This window comes from Hyperolius riggenbachi, chromosome 9 (assembly GCF_040937935.1).
Source record: "Hyperolius riggenbachi isolate aHypRig1 chromosome 9, aHypRig1.pri, whole genome shotgun sequence".
Lineage (NCBI taxonomy): Eukaryota > Metazoa > Chordata > Amphibia > Anura > Hyperoliidae > Hyperolius > Hyperolius riggenbachi.
In genome coordinates this window covers 176,300,257-176,322,741 of record NC_090654.1, presented here as the reverse complement: position 1 = coordinate 176,322,741, position 22,485 = coordinate 176,300,257, and the positions used below count along the sequence as shown (strand labels likewise).

The 22,485-nt window shown below is 44.1% G+C and overlaps 1 protein-coding gene across 6 annotated transcripts in view; it reads right to left on the bottom strand.

Moving 5' to 3' along the window:
* FLNB (filamin B) overlaps positions 1–22,485 on the bottom strand; it is a 353,424-nt gene that overhangs the window by 57,647 nt on the left and 273,292 nt on the right. For 5 of the 6 annotated variants that reach the window (XM_068253731.1, XM_068253732.1, XM_068253733.1 and 2 more), the window contains exons 24-27: positions 15,669–15,829; positions 12,572–12,739; positions 4,560–4,683; positions 2,803–2,959 (exon numbers count right to left, since the gene is read on the bottom strand). In XM_068253731.1, coding sequence (XP_068109832.1) covers positions 2,803–2,959; positions 4,560–4,683; positions 12,572–12,739; positions 15,669–15,829 — 610 coding nt within the window. Of the gene's footprint in view, positions 1–2,802; positions 2,960–4,559; positions 4,684–11,970; positions 12,064–12,571; positions 12,740–15,668; positions 15,830–22,485 lie in introns of all 6 variants that reach the window. The other variant, XM_068253736.1, reaches the window with a different exon arrangement.

Genomic DNA, 22,485 nt, shown 5'->3' with positions numbered 1-22,485 from the left:
AGTTTATTTTCAGGGCTAGATTTCTGCTTTAAATGGCAGCAGTGTCAGCGTTTATGCATGGCCATTATGTTGAGCTGTTTTACTACAGTTTGCTTTCCATAAAATCTAAAAAAAAAGGCATCAGTTTTAAGTCACGAGGACAGCAAAGGGAATGCCACAAATCCCTAACTTGTTTTAATAAAACAAACAACAATGAAGATTACAACTCCCCTGGAAGCCCAGGAATGAGCATCTTCGGTTACACTAGCCTGCTTTGTGAATTCTCCCAGAATGCCTTGTGCTGACCATCTTTCCAGTTTTCTAAGAATATCCCCCCAGGGCCCAGTAACTTTGATTCCTAAACAAACACCAAAGTTTTTCATGTTTTGTGATTTACACTTTGTAACTAACAAGAGGGAATATGAGTAAATCCCTGACATCCTGGGATGGGGGACACTTCCCACTGGCGGAAATATCCACTTTTCTAAGACATCTGCCGTAGGAATGAAACTTGCTGAAGAAAACTGCACCAGAGAATAAATTATGTACGTTGTTTACAACCCAAGTTCTTAACACACAGTATGGGTTCCCCAGGGGGTACTAATGGCAGGATCAAGGGGTACCTAAACTTGTCATGGCCAATCCATTATAGGGCATGTCGAGTTTAAAAAATGATAAATCACATAGACAAGCACATATGAATAAGTACTTTAGTTAGTTAAAAGCATAAATGGATTTGTGAACATGTTTCTAAGCACAATTATCGAGTACTCCTGACAAATATTTGTGTGTGAAGTGATATTTGAGATGCATATGTAATACAAGGGCACCTGTAAACTTGGGCGCCCAGGAAACATGATAGTAGAATATCTGTACATTTACAGATGATCTACTATTTAAGTGTAAACAAGGATCGTAAAATATCGGAATTAAATTACTGATTTTTCTCTATAGCTAAAACCCAATTCTACTCTCACACAGAACTCTCCCCGATACCTAACCCTACCCCCCCCCCCACACACACACAAACACCCTACTTGACGGCTAACCCTAACACGCCTCCCCTGCACAAAACCATACTTGGCGTCTAACCCTAACCACCCACCTGCACAAATACCCTTTCTGACGCCTAATCCTAACAGTCCCCCTGCATAAACAGCCTACCTGAAGCCTCTCTCTAACCTCCCATCCACCGCACAAATACATATCCTGATAATCCTAACAGTCCATCCCGCACAAACAACCTACCTGATGCCTAACCATAACCCTACAATCACCACCTCCCACTGCCAATTGCTTAAATTGAAATGGAGTCCTAATTTGGGTGCCCACAGCACCCAGTAAACATAATGGCCCATACTCACGGGCTACAATTGTCGCCGAAACACGCGGGACGCGCGTGTTGCAGCGACAGGTCGCCCGTGAGTATGCGCCGTTGCATGGGCGCGCACCCCGAACTGTCGCTCGTCGCTGATGTTGCCAGGCGATTGAACTGCTCAATCGCCTGGCGACAGTTGCCGCCACAATTCCGCCGCAACTGTCGCTAGTCCGCGTGAGTACGCGGACTAGTGACAGCAACCTCCATTGAGGAATACGGAGCTTCCGGCGGGGGGAGGAGGAACGTCGGCGACAGCTTCCGTCGCGCAGCTGGTCCCTCTTCCGTGTGTGTATGCGGAGGGACCTGGCGAGGAGCTGTCGCCGGCCTGTCGCCCACACGCTCACGTGTGCTGGCGACAGGCCCAAAAAGTTGCCCGTGAGTATGGGCCATTAGACACTAGACCCAGCACCCAGTATTTGTTGCGCGCCACAATTTCCCCTCATTACCGCTATTTCATTAGGCGCCTAGGGCACGCCCAAACTTCCACCCCTAGCTATTGTTTTATTGCGAGGGGGCAGGTGCAGGAGGATATGAGAACTTACATATGCAAGGTCTCTAACCTTTTAAGACCCAACTCAAACCAAAGCTTTCATTTTACAATTTTCTGGCTGCAAGCAGGGAACAACCTTTTTCAGGTTTCCGTGGTAGCCAACATCCCCTTGGACAGAATTTTTCCTACTTCTTGTAAAGGAAAACAGTGGGAATAAAAACTTTAATCGGGAGAGAGGATGGACTGAAGTCACTCCATTTATTCCCCGTGGGGTTCAAAGTTGAGGATCAAGATGTGACAGGAACATGACACAAGAAACACAGACAACAGTAAAACTGGCCAAATACGCGTTGTTTATGACCTTATTTGCCAAGCCGATTTATTCCCCTCCCATTGGAATTTAATTGCAAAGTGATCGATGTCTACCCTACATAGCAAATAATGTCAACAGATTTCATCAGAGCCCTATAAAGCATTGATCAAGCTGCAAGTGTTAGGCTCCCTGCACACTGCAAATCCATTTTGCGATTCAGATTTTCCCTGAATGCAATCAACAGAAAAACGCAGCATGCAGTGACGATTAAAAATCGGAATCGGATGTAAAACCTGATTAAAATTCGGAATTGGAATCGCATGCAGTGTGCAGGGAGCCCTATACTGCTGAATATAGTGCACTGGTATGGGCCATCCATCACTGTTACTGCAGGGAGCTGTCTGTGCTGTGTGAATCACAGGTGTGACTGTGCAGAATTACACATTTTTTGACAGGCAAGGCATTTCAGAAACTGTGTCTCATAGGAAAATTTACAGTTTAGCAACAAATGTGTTAAACTTTAGAAAGGTGCATTGATAAAGGCACACAGATCAGTTGTAGGATACTTGCTTTACTAGCTGGAAGTAGTGTATGTAAAAGCTCAGGAGATGGAGGCCAACACATCTATTAAAGATGACTTACAGTTACTTGGACTGAAAGATCTCCTAGACCAGCATCCTTGGCATTCACAGCAAAGTCCACAGGAAGACTGGCTGGGACCCCCTGAGAGCTGAGCCCAGGGCCGCTTGCTGTCACCTTGCTGGGGTCGAAGGTTGGAAGGACTTTCACCTTGAAAGGACTGAAGAAAACAGAAAAGTATTAACAGTTACATAAAGCTCAAATAAAATGCGGACAATATTTGTCTGCTCTGATACAAATTTTCTCTTGCACAAGAATATACCTCAAAAATACTTTGGAATAAAACAAGAAATTGCTTATGCTTAATGGATGGTATAACAGACTCAAATTACTATTTTTTATGGATAGTATGTGTTAGGATTTGTCTATGGCAACCTTCATCAGCCAGTAAAATATTTCTAAAATGGTTTAGCAGTGCATTCACAGGTTGGATAAAATTAATTTTGTTTTAGGAAAACAAGTGCCTTAAAATAAAAACTAACATTGCTCTTACCAAAATAAATATAGGTTTGCATGACTTATGTAATTACTGCATTGCATACTATAAATGTGCTTCTTTTAGAATGTGCAACCAGTTTACAAATACGTGCATATCTGTATGTCACATGCTGCTAACTCAATGATTTAATTGGCTGCTTAGCTGATGATAATACGACTCCCCACTAAACCAAACAGCAGTCTGCGATTTTTCCTTCACAGCAAAGACTAATGACAGTTTGTACAGGTAAACCTCAGGCAAATGAACCTTCTGGGTCTATTTACTCTCTCTCTCTCTGCATTTGGATGTTGTTTACAGTGCAGGTAAATGCAAAGACCTATTTAAATTGAATTCCCTGAAAGGTGCTTCCGTACACTTAAATGATGCATTGCAGCAGCAGCAGCAGCTTCTATGCACAATATGCTGCGGAGCTTGTTATTGTTCAACAACAATGAACTGGTTCTCATGCTACAAGCACCAAGCATCAGCTCATCAAATATTTCAGAAAACAACATAGTATAATAATAATATAGAAAGCTAGTTGCAAAAAAACGACTAAAGCACCAGGAGATATGCACTATGAAAAGCACATCAGAATATGTCAAAAGAGAAAAGACTGTTGAAGTTGAACAGGAAAAGGGAAGAAAAAGCAAAGAAAAATCAGCTTTGCAAATAGTCCCACTTGTGAAAATATCTAAAAAAAAAAATCCTCAGTTTAACAGCACATCACCCTCGTGTAAAAAAGCAGGACTGATTTAAGTCACATTAGGCTAATAGCAGGTGCACATAGCAGAAAATAACATCCCCTTTATAGATAGCATATTGCTGGCTGATTGTACAAACACCTCCCATGTCCAGGCTGGCTTTAACATAGTGTATGCAGCTGCAGACAAATGTGCACTGCACACACATCTGGAGCTCCAACAGAACATTGGTCAAGGCCGATGTGGGCATTGCCATAGTGATGGTTCAAACACTGGAAGTAAGAGTTTCCTTGTTTTTCTGCAATATCTGATGTGCTTTAAACATTCAGGCTGTGAGCATGTGCACCATACATTTCACTTCTCAAGTTTCTTACAGTGATCTTCTCCTCCTGGTTTGAGGGTTGGTTCCTCTGCTATTAGCTTTATATACCCTTATTATCACGTTATGCTTGTTTGTACCTGCAGGGCTTATTCTACTACTACATGGGCTTTTTAGCATTTAGAGTGATGAATTGAACTTTCTACTGGTGTTATTTTGAAATGCCCTGATACTTAGAAAAAATATTTATTTTTCTTACCTGCGAGGAATCTCCTCATCTGCATAATGAACAGACACCATGTAAGGACCTTCAACACTAGGCGTGTATGCCACAGTATGTGTTCCATCGCCATTATCTGAAATGTCAACAGGCTCCGCATTCCCTAAATATAGAATGACACAGTAAATTAGTCAGTTTCTTTTTGTTACCTGAAAAAAATCAGACCTGCTTGAAGTATGTCTTCTTTCAATCTCTCAAGTTTGGAATCCATCACAAAATGAACCCCGGTATTGATCTGCTAAATATTCAACACAAGGCCTGAATCTTTTTAAAGGACCATAATTATGCCTTTCTTGATTCTATAGGGGTGATTTACAAAAGGACGTGAGATATAAAAAGCAGTGGCACGGAAACAACTTCATTTGAAACATCAAATCGATTGCAAAGAGAGGACATTTTCTGCTCTGAATTGCATGTAGGAAATGTACGCCACTTCATTCTCATATCCTTCAATAAATCATCACCTAGATCTTCAAATATAAAACAGTTACGTTAAATTTGCTAGCTTTAAATGCTGCAAATTGGCATTGTGGGCTATTAAGGCAATGATCTACAAGTCCTCCCAGATCCTTCATCATTGATTTGCCCAATTGCATCCCAGAGATTGTGTGATGCATGCATATTTTAGGCCCTGAATGCGTAAATTTACACTGGTCAACTTTGAACCTCATTTGCCATGTAGTTGCCCAATCACCCAGTGTCTCTAGGTCAGCTTGTGAGTAGGACGGATCTTCCAAGGACTGTGTTACATTATTAGGCTCTGTGCCATCTGCAAACATAGAAAAGGACTTTTAAAACTCGATCTACATATTTTTTAAGAGGTTAGAAAATAGTGGTCCCAAAATAGAATATATCCATTAACAAGCTGCTACATATTAGTATTTAGTACACTGCCGACATAAGGGGTCTGTGACATTGTGATTAGTATATCACTTCAATAGCAATCCTCCCTGTAAAACTTTCTAATTCTACTCATGAAAAGAGAACATATTTGTATGATATCTTTCAAAATATACATCATCACTTATTCTTTCATAGTGCATTTTTTTTTTACAACTTCTGCTCATACACCTTCTTACAACAATAGTTAAATGTAAAGTTCACATAATTGTAATCTAAGATCTGCAGGATGAGGCCTGATCTTCATTGCCATACTGGCTCCCCTTACCTGCAGCTAGGACTTGGGGACAGCTTCTATTTGCGGCAACTGTTCTGGTGGACCATGCTACTCAGCAGCTTGGACTAGGACACCACTTCTATTTTCTAGTTCCTCTTCAGACAATCAGACCTGCCATACATTATCACTAGGATGCAAGCACATGCTAACATGCATCCAAATTATAGACTCTGGCTGCTAGAAATGCAGTTGCCTCAGTCACAGGAAGCTGAGGTTCAGGCCTCACCGTCCAGATGCTCAGCCTGAGGTCACTGAGGTCAAAATTAAAACGTAATTTCTTTTAGCCAATCTGATAGTGTCCCCAAAAACACTAAAATTAGAGTAAAAATGAATTTATGATTGTTTGTGCAACAAAGGTCTATAGTCTGTAGGCATCTTTAGTCCCTGGGGACTAAATATTTATTCCAGATATTTTGTGGACAATTCTTACATCTAAGAATATTTCTACCATCACAAAAGTTAAGCTACCACTGTGCACCATGTGTCTATAATCATAATGCTCCGAGCTGGCACCACGGACTTTCTTTATATACCAGAGATAAAGAAAAATTCATCTGCTTGTTCATGGTCTATAGTAACAACTTCAGTGCTGACATTTTAAGGGCTTGTCTCTTCCGATATATTTGAAATATCCTTTACATTATTCTGAAGTCCCCACTCTGTCTTTCATGAGGTTTAGTTGGGCCACATTCTTTGGGACCTAATGGACTTTAGCATGCCTGGTCTCCCAAACAAGAGTCATTAGTAATCTGTAATCCACCATTATGTAGAGTCCCTGACCTAGAAGAACTCCATTAGGAGGATCGCATGTGCCCCATCATACCACAACATGTTGACGTAATCTTACTTTCTCCTACGGTACTATAAAGTGCTCCAGGAAATGTTTCAGAGAGTATCTTGTTTCCCAACTTCCTTAGATAAATATTGGATCATTTATAAAGATTGAGCAAATAAGGCAGCAGGTGCGCATAGCTTTAAGAGTCATTTTCCCAGTTGATGTCAAAGGGGAAATATCAACTTGTTTGCTTGCTGAGGGCAAGACATGTAATCTTCTATGGGGGAAAACTGTATTCTTGGAAAAAATATTTTAACAATAAAGCAATTCATTTCTAAGAAATATTGGGAAAGAGAGTCTCTTTAAAAACTCAGAATAAAGTTGTGATGTCAAAGATCAGGTGATGCAAGAGGACATTATTCAGAATATAAGCACATACTGTAATAGCACTGGGACAAATGATTTCAGAGTAAGGTTTAGTGTGTTGTCCTCAGTATTATTACAAGCACTTTGTAAAAAAAAGAAGGAAAAAAAACATTTTATTTGGGTTACAATTATCAAATAAAATCAAGGTTTAAATAATTATTTAAAAGAAAAGCCCACACACCAAGCAATCATAATTTCATGGGAAGCAGTAAGCTATCCTAGATTAAAGAAAACAGCCCAGTGAAGACTTGGAGGTAATTAGTTGTCAAGTTAAGTAGCCGATGAAGTTGTCATTTTCTGACTTCCAAACTGCATTGTAATTCCAAGTCAGTTACTGAGCAAGAAAATGGCAGCTTCCATCAGACAGATATTTAGTTTGATGGATGCATTACTTTAAAAAAAATAGTAATTTATAATGCAGAGAAGAATTAAAGGAACACTATCGATTAACATGTTTTTTTCTATCGAGATAGGAAATGTTTGGGAAGTGCTGCTAAGTACTGGTGTATACTTTTAATGCATATATCTTTGTTTACTGTTATCCAATTCCTTTCACAATTTTCTGATGGCTGTCTGCTCTAACCTGAGGGCAGAGTGAGCCATGAAGAGAGGGGAATTCCCTCTTAGTGCATCCGTTAACCCTGTGTGTGTGTGTGGGAGAGAAAGCTCTGCCCGTCTCTGACTGAAGTGTCTGCAGGGAGCAGAGGAAATGTATTTTGTGTGCAACATAAACATTTGCAATTATAAGTGTGAAACCTGACAGGCTTTTAATATAGCTCTGCTTCAATATTACACTGTTCTTAGCATGTCAGACCACAGAGATTCATACCTCTGCAAATGAGACATTCAAAACGTAGCTAAAATCTACACGCAATGAACTAAAGCTTTTGCCTCTGATATTTAACATGAAAAGTAGGAAAATGTTTACACAGCTACTTAGACATTATTTGTACATTGTTATTTTAAAACACTTGGTTTGATAGTATTCCGTTAAGGGTGAACCTACAGCTATAATTTGCAGGCTCTCTACATAAAATCTCTGTCTATCTGCAAAGTTTTAACCTGAAAAAAAATAAAAAATAAATAACTATTGGCAGCTAACTTGATGAATTCTACATTTACTACTCTCCCCCAGTTTATGAGACACAGCTGACTGGTATTACCCAAATTATTGTTTCTCAAACTGCGGGACTGATACAGGTTCTCAGACATGATATTTGGGATGGTAGGAAACTATCTCAAAATGATTCTTTTGGTGTGACCGAGAAACTTGTTTGGCCCAAGGCTTGCGCAGTAGCATGGGACCTCTTTTGCATGGCTTTTTGCTCCATACACAAGCAGCTCTATGCTACTCCGCAGGCGCAAACCCTACTGGCACCTGTGCAATGTGACCACACTTGTACATGGAGGCGACAGCTGCACAGAAGAAAAGGGTCCCAGCTGGCAGTGTAGCGGTTGTGGAGGATTGTGGAAGCCTCTGGAGCATCCAGAGGCTTAGTATTTACTTTTTTATGGGGAAGTTTCAGGTTTACTTTAAACAATACCAGTTTCTTGGCATCCTGCTAGCCTTTAAAGCATCGGCATTGTGGGACTCAAACACCTGAAACAAGCATGCAGCTAATCCAGTCAGACCTTATCTGATCTGCATGCTTATTCAAGGTCTATAGCCAAAAGTATTAGAGGCATGTAATCAGCAGAACAGCTTCCTTGCATCTTTTTGGTGGAGTGCCAGGGTAGCACTGCTGATTTATAAAGAAACTGGTTCCACTGCTGCATCTCAGACCTGTCAACATTTACAGCAGAAACAGAGCCCATGACCTCTCTGCAGAGTCTGATATAGTGGCAGCTACCAGAAGGAATATGGTGGAAGTGATTCTATAGGCCTGTTTGGATTCCAGTGGACATTTTCAAGACAACATATTTTCAAGACAACAATGTCCTGGTTGTATATTGGAAGTTTTGGCAGATTCAGACTGAGATTTCTCAAGATTTATACACACCGAATGTTAAATACCGTACATCATCATTTGGCATCTTCTAAAGAAGCAGCAAGAAAGCGTACAAGTTGCTCTCTCACACCATGTTTGATGCTTAGGAGGTTACCTATATCTTGGTTAGTGTTGTGGTATGGTCACTGAGGGGGTAGTGGCTCAAGGTTAGGGCAGCATATGTATTAAGGAAAGTGGTAAGCACCACTTTAGACAATGCTTACAATTATTTAGAGGTCATTATCAGATTGTAGATAGTTAAGGTCAGTATTAAATACAGAAGGGTGAATGGTTAATGTTTTGCGACAGATTACTGCCAGACAGTAAGTTTTAGATTTTTTTTGGGAGGTGGGGATTAGCGTTCAGTATAGTTAGGGGAAAGGAAGGAGGATTGTACTTGTATGTAGTTGGTATACAAGGGGAAGGTGGACCCTGCAGATTACTCACTATTCTCTTTGAGTCAACACAACCTGAAATTATAGAAACAAAGCCATGTGCATGCTTCCCAGCTCCTTTAAATGTGATATAATAATATCAGGAAAAAAACCTGGGAGTGCTCAAAAGATGGTGCAGAAATGTTTAGGAAATCCTGATCTTTGCAAAGGCAAATCCTTTCATCTCCGCCACAGACTGTAATGGTCAGAAAAAGTCTGAAGCAATTTCTAACCTATATTTCTAACCTACTCTGTCCCTACTCCCCAGAGGTTTCTAAACTTTCTTTTGGTTTCCTATTCTTGTATGGCTGTTAAATCCAGCACACAAGGGCCTGATTGTTCCATCGTCTGTACAGCAATCATCTGTATAGTTCTTGTCAACTGACACTATTCAACAGGATAGCCCACTGCATCTCAGGTGCGTTCCCACGGGATCTGTAACACAAGCCAAATTGCCCATAGACAGAACAATGTGCATTGATGTAGATCAGACTTGTATTCAAAGCGGCCAGTGAAAGACTGACATTCCAAGTTCTGTATTGCCAGTGCTGATGGGAAGGAATGACACCAGCTAGTTAGAGAAGATATAAATGTGGCTAAAATAGGTATAATCATAAATGTGTCTTAGCAACCATTCTAGTTGCTCATAGCCAGTTAATTTTCTCCTCCATTTCATACCAATACCATATGGTAAAACAGGTAAAAAAGGAAAGGAGAGGGGAAAAAGAATTTCCATATCGCATAAATAACTGTGTATGCCATTTGTATATATAGTCAGCTCATCAGATCACTTAGACTTTGCAAGATTAATGCCGGTTTCATGATACTGTGGGAGTCCTAGTCGCTGATAAGTTATTACGGTAGAAAGAACTCTACGATAAACTGGTCCAGGCCACACATTGCCTTCTAGAAGTATTCATCCCCCCAGTGTTTGTTCATTACAACCCAGTATAAATTGGATTTTCATTTGCAATTTGTGTAATAGACTTTAAAAAGTGATATGGAGGCTGTAATATTGATATTCTATTAAAGGGTACCTGAAGTCGCACAAAAAGTTAGATACTTACCTTCAATAGAGGGAAGCCTCTCTACACCTCTCCAGTCCTGCACTACAACCCTCTAAAAATATTCAACATTCACTTTAAATATTGTGCTCATGGCTGCACTCTGTGTACAAGCATGGCCGCACCGTGCAAAGTACGGCTCGTGCAGTAACATGGAGTCGCTTGTGCATTGCTTTTTGCTCCCTGCTACTGCACAGGCACAACAGTGCCAGTGCAGTGCGACCGCGCTTGTACAGGGAGGGGAGCGCAGCCGCAAAGAAAAGGCTGGCAGCAGAGGAGTTGTGGAGGATCAGGAAGCCTCTGGTGGTATTTAACCCTCCCCCCCACATTTATTTTTATTATTTTAAAGCTTTAAATGTAGTTTCAAAAATACCAGTTTCCGGTCATCCTGCTACACTTTCTAGTATTGGTATCGTTTGAATCACGCTGAAACAAGCATACAGCTAATTCAGTCAGACACATCTGATCTGCATGCTTGTTCGGGGTCTGTGGCTAAAAAGTATTAGAGGTAGAGGATCAGCAGGAAAGCTTCCTTGCATTGTTTAAAATGAAACAAATATGTCAGCCTCCATATACCTCTCACTTCAGGTGTCTTAATACAGTCCAAAGGCCTAATAAAAGCCCAGGCCTCAGTCCAATTTAAGAGTCTGCGGCATTACTTGCTGTATACCAACACGTCCCATCTGAATTGTAGTAATTGGAGCAGTTTTGCCCTAAGGAATCAGTGAAAATATCAGTGGCTAGATGTGCTCAGCTAAAAAAAAAGACTTGCAGCTGTAATTGCAGCAAAGGTGGCTCTACAAAGTTCAGGCTGGATACCTATGCAGACTCATGATGTCTGGGTTTTTGTCCTAAATATTGGTTCTGTTACAATAAAAAAAAATCAAACCAGTAGGAATGTTTTGTAAATCAAATGGTGCAACCTTGCCCCTCCCCCCCCCCCCCCCCCCCAAAAAAAAAAACCAAAAACAGTTTTGATACCAAGTTGTAATCCAACAAACACAGAGGTCGATAAATGCATGTGCAAGGCACTGTACATTGTATAGGTGACTGGTCCACCTTAAAGGGGGTTGTGGTACTTGTAATACTTCCTATAGCAGAAGTAGCATATTTGGAGATCAGCAGGCAACCGAAAGGATATGGCTTTTTAAAGTAGGGTTATAATATGTAATGCATTAATTTATCTAAATACATGTATGTTTTTAGATTCCAGTGAGTGATGCTCTGGGAAACAATATTGCTTTTACACTGCACAAACTTTTATAGGGTTGGGTATGCAATCACTTTAAAGAAACAAAAGTGAGTGTCTGCACTTTTTTGTTTTTCACCTAGCTCCAATGCACTTAGTAAAAATTGGTTACAGATGTGGGAACGCATCAAATCATTTCTGTATGGTCGAAAACTGGAAGATTTAGGACAGTAAAAATATGATTTCAGCCTAAAAGAAAAGGAACCAGAAAAAGGAGAAATCGAGACTTGATTGGATCTCCATGTTGTTCCTGGAGCAGATGACAAAAAGTCCAAACCTGGCTCTTTTGCATCTCGCTTGAAGTCACCTTTAAAGAAATTTGATATGGCTTTCAACGGGCTCCGTTTCGGTAAAGAGTCTGTCTCATCAGCTAGGAATAAACAGCATCATAAGCTCACAATCAAATTCATCATATGCAAACCCTATACACTTGGGTCACAGAACTGCTTTCAGAGCTTTACATTTAAGCACAGTAATAACTATACAGTCACTTTACAGTAAGCTATTCAATATAACACAACAACCTCACACTTGCTCTTCTCTCATATGTAGTGACAAGACTATATACTGTGAACAGCCCTGCGGAAGATGTTGGTGCTATAAAAATACTAAATAATAATGATAATGTAGGAAGAGTTTAGCCTGAGTGAACGATCACTTCTTCTCTAGAGGCCTCCTGACTAACGTCTGTTAAAAGTATTTTATGGGTTCATTCAGAGCTAGCGACATACAGTAATGGCAGAAGCCAGTAATATAGAGAATAGTTCTATTTCTAATCCTACATCACAGAAATTGAATTGTTCCCTTTCTCCTCCACAATTACAGTTTCTGTTAAATATAACATCTACCGTAGTAGGAAAGTCAAAAGAAGGGCTTACCTCTGGGTCCAGTTACTATTACATTTAGAGGAGCGAGTCCAGCTTTGCTGGCATCTACCACAAACTGTTGAGGAATTTTGGCCCGAACAGCATTTCCCAGTCCAGGTCCAGAAACCTTCACCTTGCTGGGGTCAACAACATCATTCACAGGAACCTTGAATGGACTTCCTATAGAACAACGCACATCAATTAGTCAATAGCTTCAGACACTTCAAAAATAGGGCCTTATTCAATTACCTTTTTCTCCTAAGGGTCCTTTTACACTTAATGCGTTGGTATGCGTTAGTTGTGCATTGTGAAAAAGATTTCAGTTAAAACGCATATAGTGGGAAATGTGCCACAGGAAAAGCATGGGCATTAGTTTGAAAATCAGTTTTCTTTCAGTTATAACTGAGAGCAGTCTATAAAGATACCAGTGCACACTCCACAGTGATCAATATCTGAAAAGAAAGCACAAAGCTCCCACAGCGCGATACTGTAACTGATAAAAGGTCAGCAGCACATAGTGACCATAACATCAGAATCCTCAACTAATCAGACAGGGGCTCACCGGATAGTTGCCACCCCTAATGAGTACTATTGGATGAAAAGGCGTAGGGCGGAGCCAGTGCGTGTTGCCGTCATTACACTTGAGGAATAGAGCACTCGTGTAGTTTGCACACTCCTGGGAAAGTTCACTGGTGGGACGCCACGGTGTTTAAACTTACAGTGCCCCAGAGAACTAACATGCTCTGCACCTTACCTTTTATGGATCCTTGTGGATGCTTGCTGGAATAAACTTATCTGTGGAATTGTTCCTGGGTTATCCTTACTGGCTGGATGACAGCCTAAGCGCTAGATCCACCTGGTGTATGAGGTGGCAACTATTTGGTGAGCCCCTGTCTGATTGATTGAGGATTCTGATGTTATGATCACTGTGTGCTGCTGATCTTTTATCAGTTACAGTATTACACTGTGGGGGCTTTGTGCTTTCTTTAGATATTGATCACTGTGGAGTGCGCGCTGGTATCTTTATAGACTGTATTTTATCCTGGAATCCTAGCTACGTGCGAACCCACTATCAGTTGCTGATACCGGATTTTTTATGCGGTTGGCGCAGTATATCTGAATGTTTGAATATAACTCAGAGCACCTGATTAACCTCCTGAACGTTACGCCGCTCAGGAGGTTTTCCAGTTAGAGTGCCCCTTAAGATTGTAAAAGCTTTCTTGCCCCCACAAGCTGTAGCTTGCACTAGGCTAGCTAGCATAAGCAGCCGGCACCCTCCGATCGCCGCCGTTCCCTTGATTATACTTTACCAAGCCTGGATCAAGTGATCAGTGCAGCCTCCCCGGACAGCTATGGTCTTCACTATGTAGAGGATCACACATGACGTCATGACGTCACCGACGTCTTTACGTCATGCACAGACCAGATCCTCCCCATAGAAAGACCGGAACTGTGCGGAAAGGCTGTGCCAATCGCTGGAGCCAGGGGGGTAATGTATTAAGTGACTGGATCGGGGGATCGGCGGCGATCGGAGGATGCCGGGCATTTGGACTAGCTAGCCTAGTGCTAGCTACAGCTTGTGGGGCCATAACATCTTTTACAATCTTTGTGGGGGACTTGAAATTCAAGGAAGCGGTATGTCCGACACAGTGTTGGGCACACCGCTAAGGAGGTTAAGGGTAAAAGGGGCCTAAGTGTTCATTTTTGTTTAACCTTCTGGGGACCGGCTACCTAACCCCCCTTAAGGACCAGGCCATTTTACATGCAGGGGGGTGCATTTGGAGGTCAGGCAGCCAGATCCCCAGTATAGTTAGCTAGGCATGGTGTCCCCAGTGTAGCCAGGTGTCCCTCGTACTGCCAGCAGCCTTTACTCATCACCCAGGCTCCAGCGATGATCAGCTCTAGCCCCCTCAGCTCTGGCCAGCAGCCCCGCTCATACTGTCACTAAGTTCTGGGTCGTGGCTTGATGACATCATCAAGCCGGGACCCGACACTTAAAGCAAAGCGAGCGGGGATGCTGGCCAAAGCAGAGGGGAGTGACGATCTCCAGGGGAACGTTAGGAAGGTGAGTCCCTGTCCTCTTCTTCCACTCAGACCGCCACTGCCAATAGTGATCACTACGATCGGCCAGCGATTGCAGTGATCACATGATCAGGAGCCAATCACAATGGCTCCTGATCACTGAGGGGAGATGTCTGCTGTCATATGTCACAACTTAATCTCCCCTCTCGGGTGCGCATGATTGCATCGGGAGCGTAAATGGCAGGTGGCGTAAATCCTACGCCGCATCAGAGTTAGGCAGCCACAAGTGCGGCGTAGGATTTACTACACGCGGTCCCCACAAGGTTAAAATAACTTTTCAGCACTCTGCAATTGAAAAAATACCCAAAAGTAGGTGGAAAAGTACTGTCAAAATTATTTTCTTGCTTGCTGGTGGCACTGTAAGCAAGGTAAGAAACCAACCCAACTACTCACAGAGAAATGCAGAAGGGATAGAAAGTGGCAGCACAGGTCACTCACCCTCCATGTCCTCCCTTCTGAAATGAAGGAAAAAAAGATCTCTGGTAGTAGCTGCAGGTATTTAAATACTTTGCACAAGGTGGAGGATGCAAGCAGCACCTTTTTTGGATTCCTAGAGAGTGGCCATAAACTGTAGACTTTCATAAAAAGCAAAAGAAGATCTATAGTAATCAGCAGTGTTCTCTTCAAACCAGAAGATGGTAGTGAGGCCTTCCATAAGCTGTATAAATAACACTCAACCAACGTAAAAAGGAAATTAACTGTCTGTGCCGGAACGTTGAGGTTTATTCTGTGGATAGACTTCCAACCAATAAAACAGATATAATTCTAGGCTATATTTAGGAGATGACAGGGTTAGCTCATTTTAGCACTGGTTCATGTTTAAATGGATCATGTTAGACTGAAAATGATGCTAATATATGCACCATAAAAAGAAAATTGCAGCTTTGACCACAGACTCTGCTGTTTATGAAGTTAGCACAGCTTATTATATGATTTATAAAATGAAATATCCTCTAACTATTTATGCCAAGGCAAACTTGGCCAAATATCCTAATCGGATGAAGAAGACCAGCAATATTCATGATACCTGGAATATGTTTCCCATCATAGGTGATGTTGACATCATAATCTCCTGGGGTGTAGGGGATATACTCCACGCTGCAGCTGCCATCTTTGTTGTCCTTACAAGACATTTTAGATTCGGATGGACCCTCAACTGTGATCCCCAGACCACCAATTCCTGCCCCTCTGGAAGAAAAACATTTGACAGGTCACAAGGGAATGAGAGCTTTACCTCTCTGCACAAACCAGCAAGTTCATTTAGAGTTTAATGCTCTATTCTGTAACTGTAATTAGATTGTCAGGATGCATCCAAGACAGTCCAGAAAATCAAATGTAAACTTGTTTAGAATTAATCCTTACTAGAAAATGATTCTGTGCAAAATGTACAAAGTCAAACAGCTTCTCTTAAACCACGTCTGCAGGCACAGATCTACAATTACATTCTGAAGCTTGGAAATAATATTGCTCAGATACAATGTATAAAATGAGGCTTCTATACCTAAACATTCTGTCTTGAAATTCTGATCACATGACCAGAGACAGTGCATACAGGGAATAAGTTTGGTGTTCTGTGAGTGGAGTGGCTACTTTTTCACTAGTGCTTAAAACGTGCTTGCAGTGTGAACCGGACCTAAGCTGTGGCAGTAGGGAAAGAAAATAAACACCAAGCTGGGCAAAAAAAAAAAAAGGGGCAGAAGTGATGTCACTTTAACCATCACAGAGAAAAAGTAAAGCAGCAGAAACAATCCTTTTTTTCATATAACATTTCTCCTAAATCAGACACTGAACACTAAAAAACAACAGGATTTATGTCATTTTGTATTGGATGATTTTTTTTTTCAGCTAAATTGGAGTTTCACCCCATTTTAAGACAGCACTAAGTTATAGAGACTGGAAGCTGTAGCTCCATGTGAAGGTTACATTTGTAGCCCCATGGTATCTCCCTGCAGCTTTATAATTATGAAGGTGATACTATTTGGGAACCCTTTTCAGGCTCTTTTATTCCTCAGGTAAATACATGTACATTAATACAATAAAATGCCCAATGGTAAGTGGAGACCAGCAAATCAGCCTGTATATAAAGATACACTGTGCTGACAAATTCCGTGTAGACATAGGGCTTGATTCACTAAGACAAATAGCAAAGTTAGCCCCTCTATCAGAGTAGCATAGCGAACTTATGCCTGCTAATTGGCAATGACGAGAGCTCCACTCGTCCTGTCCTGAGCCCCTGCGGGTTTGTAGCACTTGCTATGTTACTCTGATAAGGCATGCTAACTTTGATAAGGCATGCTATTTGTCTTAGTGAATCAAGCCCATAATCTCCCTTGCAAGAGATGCTGGTTAAAGGGAACCTTAACTGAGAGTGATATGGATATGGATGTTTCCTTTTAAACAATACCAGTTGCTTGTCAGTCCTGCTGATCTCTTTGGTTGCAGTCAGGCCCACCATCAGGGGGGGACATCCGTGACTCCCGTAACGGGCCCCGGGCCTGTAGGGGGGCCCCATCCCCGCCGTGGACCTGGCAGGTTCCGCCCGGCCGCCGCTCAACCCCCCCTGGCCGCTGCTCCCTCCCTCCATCCCTCTAGCCTCCGCCGCGTCAGACCCCGATCAGGCGGCGACAATAGTGCAGGAGCTAGGACCCAGCGCCTGCACTGATATGCGGAAGTGACGTCACTTCCTCATATAGAGCGGGTGCGTCCAGCGCCCGCTCTTACTGGTCGGGTCGCCGCTGATCTTGAGGTCTGACGCTGGGCTGCTGGCAAGGTAGGGAAAGCAGCAGCGGCGGCGGCTGGGGGGGGGGGGGGGGGGCTCCCTGTCACTTGCTCACTAGCTAAAGGGGCTCCCTGTCACTCTCTCACTACTTAAAGGGCCTCCCTGTCACTCACTCCCTAAAGGGCCTCCCTGTCACTCACTCACTAGCTAAAGGGCCTCCCTGTCACTCACTCACTAGCTAAAGGGCCTCCCTGTCACTCACTCACTAGCTAAAGGGCCTCCCTGTCACTCACTCCCTAAAGGGCCTCCCTGTCACTCACTAGCTAAAGGGGCTCCATGTCACTCGCTCACTAGCTAAAGGGGCTCCCTGTCACTCACTCACTACTTAAAGGGCCTCCCTGTCACTCACTCACTAGCTAAAGGGCCTCCCTGTCACTCACTCACTAGCTAAAGGGCCTCCCTGTCACTCACTCACTAGCTAAAGGGCCTCCCTGTCACTCACTCACTAGCTAAAGGGGCTCCCTGTCACTCACTCACTCCCTAAAGGGCCTCCCTGTCACTCACTCACTCACTCCCTAAAGGGGCTCCCTGTCACTCACTCACTAGCTAAAGGGCCTCCCTGTCACTCACTCACTAGCTAAAGGGCCTCCCTGTCACTCACTCACTAGCTAAAGGGCCTCCCTGTCACTCACTCCCTAAAGGGCCTCCCTGTCACTCACTAGCTAAAGGGGCTCCATGTCACTCGCTCACTAGCTAAAGGGGCTCCCTGTCACTCACTCACTACTTAAAGGGCCTCCCTGTCACTCACTCACTAGCTAAAGGGCCTCCCTGTCACTCACTCACTAGCTAAAGGGCCTCCCTGTCACTCACTCACTAGCTAAAGGGCCTCCCTGTCACTCACTCACTAGCTAAAGGGGCTCCCTGTCACTCACTCACTCCCTAAAGGGCCTCCCTGTCACTCACTCACTCACTCCCTAAAGGGGCTCCCTGTCACTCACTCACTAGCTAAAGGGGCTCCCTGTCACTCACTCACTAGCTAAAGGGGCTCCCTGGCACTCACTCACTGCCTAAAGGGGTTCCCTGTCACTCACTCCCTAAAGGGGTTCCCTGTCACTCACTCACTAGCTAAAGCGGCTCCCTGTCACTCACTCACTACTTAAAGGGCCTCCCTGTCACTCACTCCCTAAAGGGCCTCCCTGTCACTCACTCACTAGCTAAAGGGCCTCCCTGTCATTCACTCACTAGCTAAAGGGCCTCCCTGTCACTCACTCACTCGCTAAAGGGCCTCCCTGTCACTCACTCACTCACTCCCTAAAGGGCCTCCCTGTCACTTACTCACTCCCTAAAGGGGCTCCCTGTCACTCACTCACTAGCTAAAGGGGCTCCCTGGCACTCACTCACTACCTAAAGGGGCTCCCTGGCACTCACTCACTGCCTAAAGGGGCTCCCTGTCACTCACTCACTGCCTAAAGGGGCTCCCTGTCACTCACTCACTGCCTAAAGGGGCTCCCTGTCACTCACTCACTGCCTAAAGGGGCTCCCTGTCACTCACTCACTGCCTAAAGGGGCTCCCTGTCACTCACTCACTCCCTAAAGGGGCTCCCTGTCACTCACTCACTCCCTAAAGGGGCTCCCTGTCACTCACTCACTCACTCCCTAAAGGGGCTCCCTGGCACTCACTCACTCCCTAAAGGGGCTCCCTGGCACTCACTCACTGCCTAAAGGGGCTCCCTGTCATTCACTCACTGCCTAAAGGGGCTCCCTGTCACTCACTCACTGCCTAAAGGGGCTCCCTGTCACTCACACACTACCTAAAGGGTCTCCCTGGCACTCACTCACTACCTAAAGGGGCTCCCTGTCACTCACTCACTACCCAAAGGGGCTCCCTGGCACTCACTCACTACCTAAAGGGCCTCACTGTCACTCACTCACTCCCTAAAGGGGCTCCCTGTCACTCACTCACTCCCTAAAGGGGCTCCCTGTCACTCACTCACTCACTGCCTAAAGGGGCTCCCTGTCACTCACTCCCTAAAGGGGCTCCCTGTCACTCACACACTACCTAAAGGGGCTCCCTGGCACTCACTCACTACCTAAAGGGCCTCACTGTCACTCACTCACTCCCTAAAGGGGCTCCCTGTTACTCACTCACTCCCTAAAGGGGCTCCCTGTCACTCACTCACTCCCTAAAGGGGCTCCCTGTCACTCACTCACTCCCTAAAGGGGCTCCCTGTCACTCACTCACTACCTAAAGGGGCTCCCTGTCACTCACTCACTACCTAAAGGGGCTCCCTGTCACTCACTCACTACCTAAAAGGGGTCCCTGTCACTCACTGCCTAAAGGGCTCCATGTCACTCACTACCTAACCTGGGGGTCCCTGTCAGAATCCAGGTGAGAGGTGTCTACCATAATAAGGGGGCATTCTGCCTATTTATGTGGAATTCTGTCTATTTATGTGCCTCATGACTGCTGAATTTGTCTTGTTGGGGGCCTAATGATTGAATTTTTACTTGTTGGGGGCCTCATGATTTGTTGGGAGCCTCAAGATTGCTGAATTTGTCTTGTTGGGGGTCTCATGATTGCTGAATTTGTCTTGTTGGGGGCCTCATGATTGCTGAATTTGTCTTGTTGGGGGCCTCATGGTTTTTTGGGGGCCTCATGGTTTTTTGGGGGCCTCATGATTGCTGAATTTGTCTTGTTGGGGGTCACATGATTGCTAACTGCGAGACTATGGGAAAAGCTGAATCATTACCATATGAGACAATAGCATTAAACCTACTTTTTTAGCTTTTTTAAACAGAAAATAAAACTGGGAGGTTCTAAAAAAATGATGGAGCACTTCCGGCTTGAAGGAGGAAGTGCTCGATATCGAGGCTTGCAACGCGTCCATTCGGACTTGCACCTCGTTGAAACGCTGGGCGGAGAGCGGCGTTCTGGGTAATTAACCCCGCCGCATCTAGCCGCTCAGCTGTGGCAATTAGAGCTAACTTGAATCACGAGTATCCACCATGGTTATTTGTGATTAATTTGTGGACAGCAAGCCTCCAACTAGCTCTGCCAACATGTAATGGCTACGCACATTTCTCAGTTGGGGGGGGGGGGGGGGGGAGGGGTCCGGACTGATGATTTGTGAGGGGCCCCAAAATTTCTGATGGCAGCCCTGGTTGCAGTATTGGCTGAATCACAAACCTGGAACAAGCATGCAGCTAATCCAGTCTGACTTTAGTCAGAGCACCTGATCTGCATGCTTGTTGAGGGGCTGTGGCTTAACGTTATAGAGACACAGGATCAGCAGGAGAGTCAGGCAACTGGTATTATTTTAAAAGGAAAACTCCATATCCTTCTCAGTTTAGGTTCCCTCCTCACTCTCCTGTGATAGGGCCTTTGCATGCAGTGTTGTTTTAAAGAACAAGAGTACTTTTCACAAAGCTGCTATATATGTAATAGAATCAGCATCTGGTAGTGACTATAGGAGGCACGGGAACACTCCCACCATTTTAAATAGGAACATGGATGAAGAAAAAAGAACCTAAACCGTTTGGGGAAAAAAAAAAAAAGAGTTTTACTTATCTCGGGATTCTACCAGCCCCCTGCAGCCATCCTGTGCCCACACTGGTCCTCAATTATCCTCCATTCCCCCATCACTATTTAGTTTCATTTTCTGATCTCTCTCTAATCAAATTCGATCAGAGATAGCAAAGAGGGCAATTGCCCCAGGGCCTCTGACCTCTGCTGGGCCCCCCAGGTGGTCTTTCAGACTGTTCCCATATGTCTGGATGTTCAGCTCTCCCCAGGCCGCCTTTCATTCAGTGATTTAGGGCGGGTCTGATATCTGGTGTATTCAGGTTTGTTGTTGTAAGGCAATGTGAAAAACTAGGCTAGCCATTAAAAGTGCAATTAGAGGGCAGGCAAGCTGGTAAATATACACAGCATGATGCAGTGCTTGCCTAGAGGGTCCGTGGGCAAAAATCTGTCTGGTGTCTTTCCAATGTTCTAATCACTGCATGTGTGGATGAGGTGTTATACAAGTTGAAAAGTTTTTGTCAGTTCCTAGACTCCACGAAGGCTGCTTTCTGACTTGTGTGAGAGACTGACAGGGACAGGAGTTCTATTACAGGCAAGTAGCCTCTGTGTGATGTGGGACTGCAATACAGATAAGCTCTCTGATCCTTCTCAGGCTATTCTCAATTTCTCTCCACTCCTCCTCTCTCTGGGCTAGTGCACGCCAAAATCACAATAGCAATCGCTAGCAATTTGCGAGTGCGATTTTGTGAAACGATTTTCAGAGTGATTTTTGAATGAATCGCTCCAAAAAATGCTACATGCAGCATGCTTGCGATAATTAAAATAATCACAACGGTTCTGTGGGAACATCCTCATAGGGTAACATTAGCCAAGCGCTTTTCAAATCACGGTCGATTTGAAAACCGCTCAGAAGCCCACTTGGTTGGCACCAGCCCTCCCTCATTCAACTTTGTTCCCATCTTCCCCTAGTGCTGGGTGTCTGTGTCTTCTTGTTATACAGTAAAGCTAAATAAAAGTGCAATCTTGGTGATTTTTTTTTAAATGTCTGAATAGTTGACTGAATAGCTTTTTGGAACATGGCATACGTAGCTTTGTGGGACATTCTTAGGCGACACTCTTAATTTCTTTACTGATTGATTCTGCTGGTATGTCTCTGTTCTGGTCCAAGGGGGGTGTCCACCAACAAATCTCTGCAGAGGGGCCTGATGCAGTTACACCCCTACCCATCTGCCTTGTAATAACTCACCTGTCCCTGCAGCAGCTCCATCCCGTGCTCCCTCTTCAGCCTGCTGCCTGCCTCTATGACCTTGTGCACGTTATTTACACGTAACACGTACCGGATGGAGGAGACACGGGCAGCAGGGCTGAAGGCAAAGCACAGGATGGAGCAGCTGATATAGGTGAGTTATTAAAAGGCAGCTGAGCTACACAATGTGCGGGGGCCATGGGAGAAGTCTATGCGAGACCACAAGAGGCAGCAGTCGGGTTCGGGGGCTGACTTCGCTGGGGAAGGGGGGGTGTAGGGGGGCCCCCAAGTTACTTTTGCCCCAGGGCCCCCCTGTGGGTTAAACCAGCCCTGAGAGAGAGAGATTTGTCTCTTGG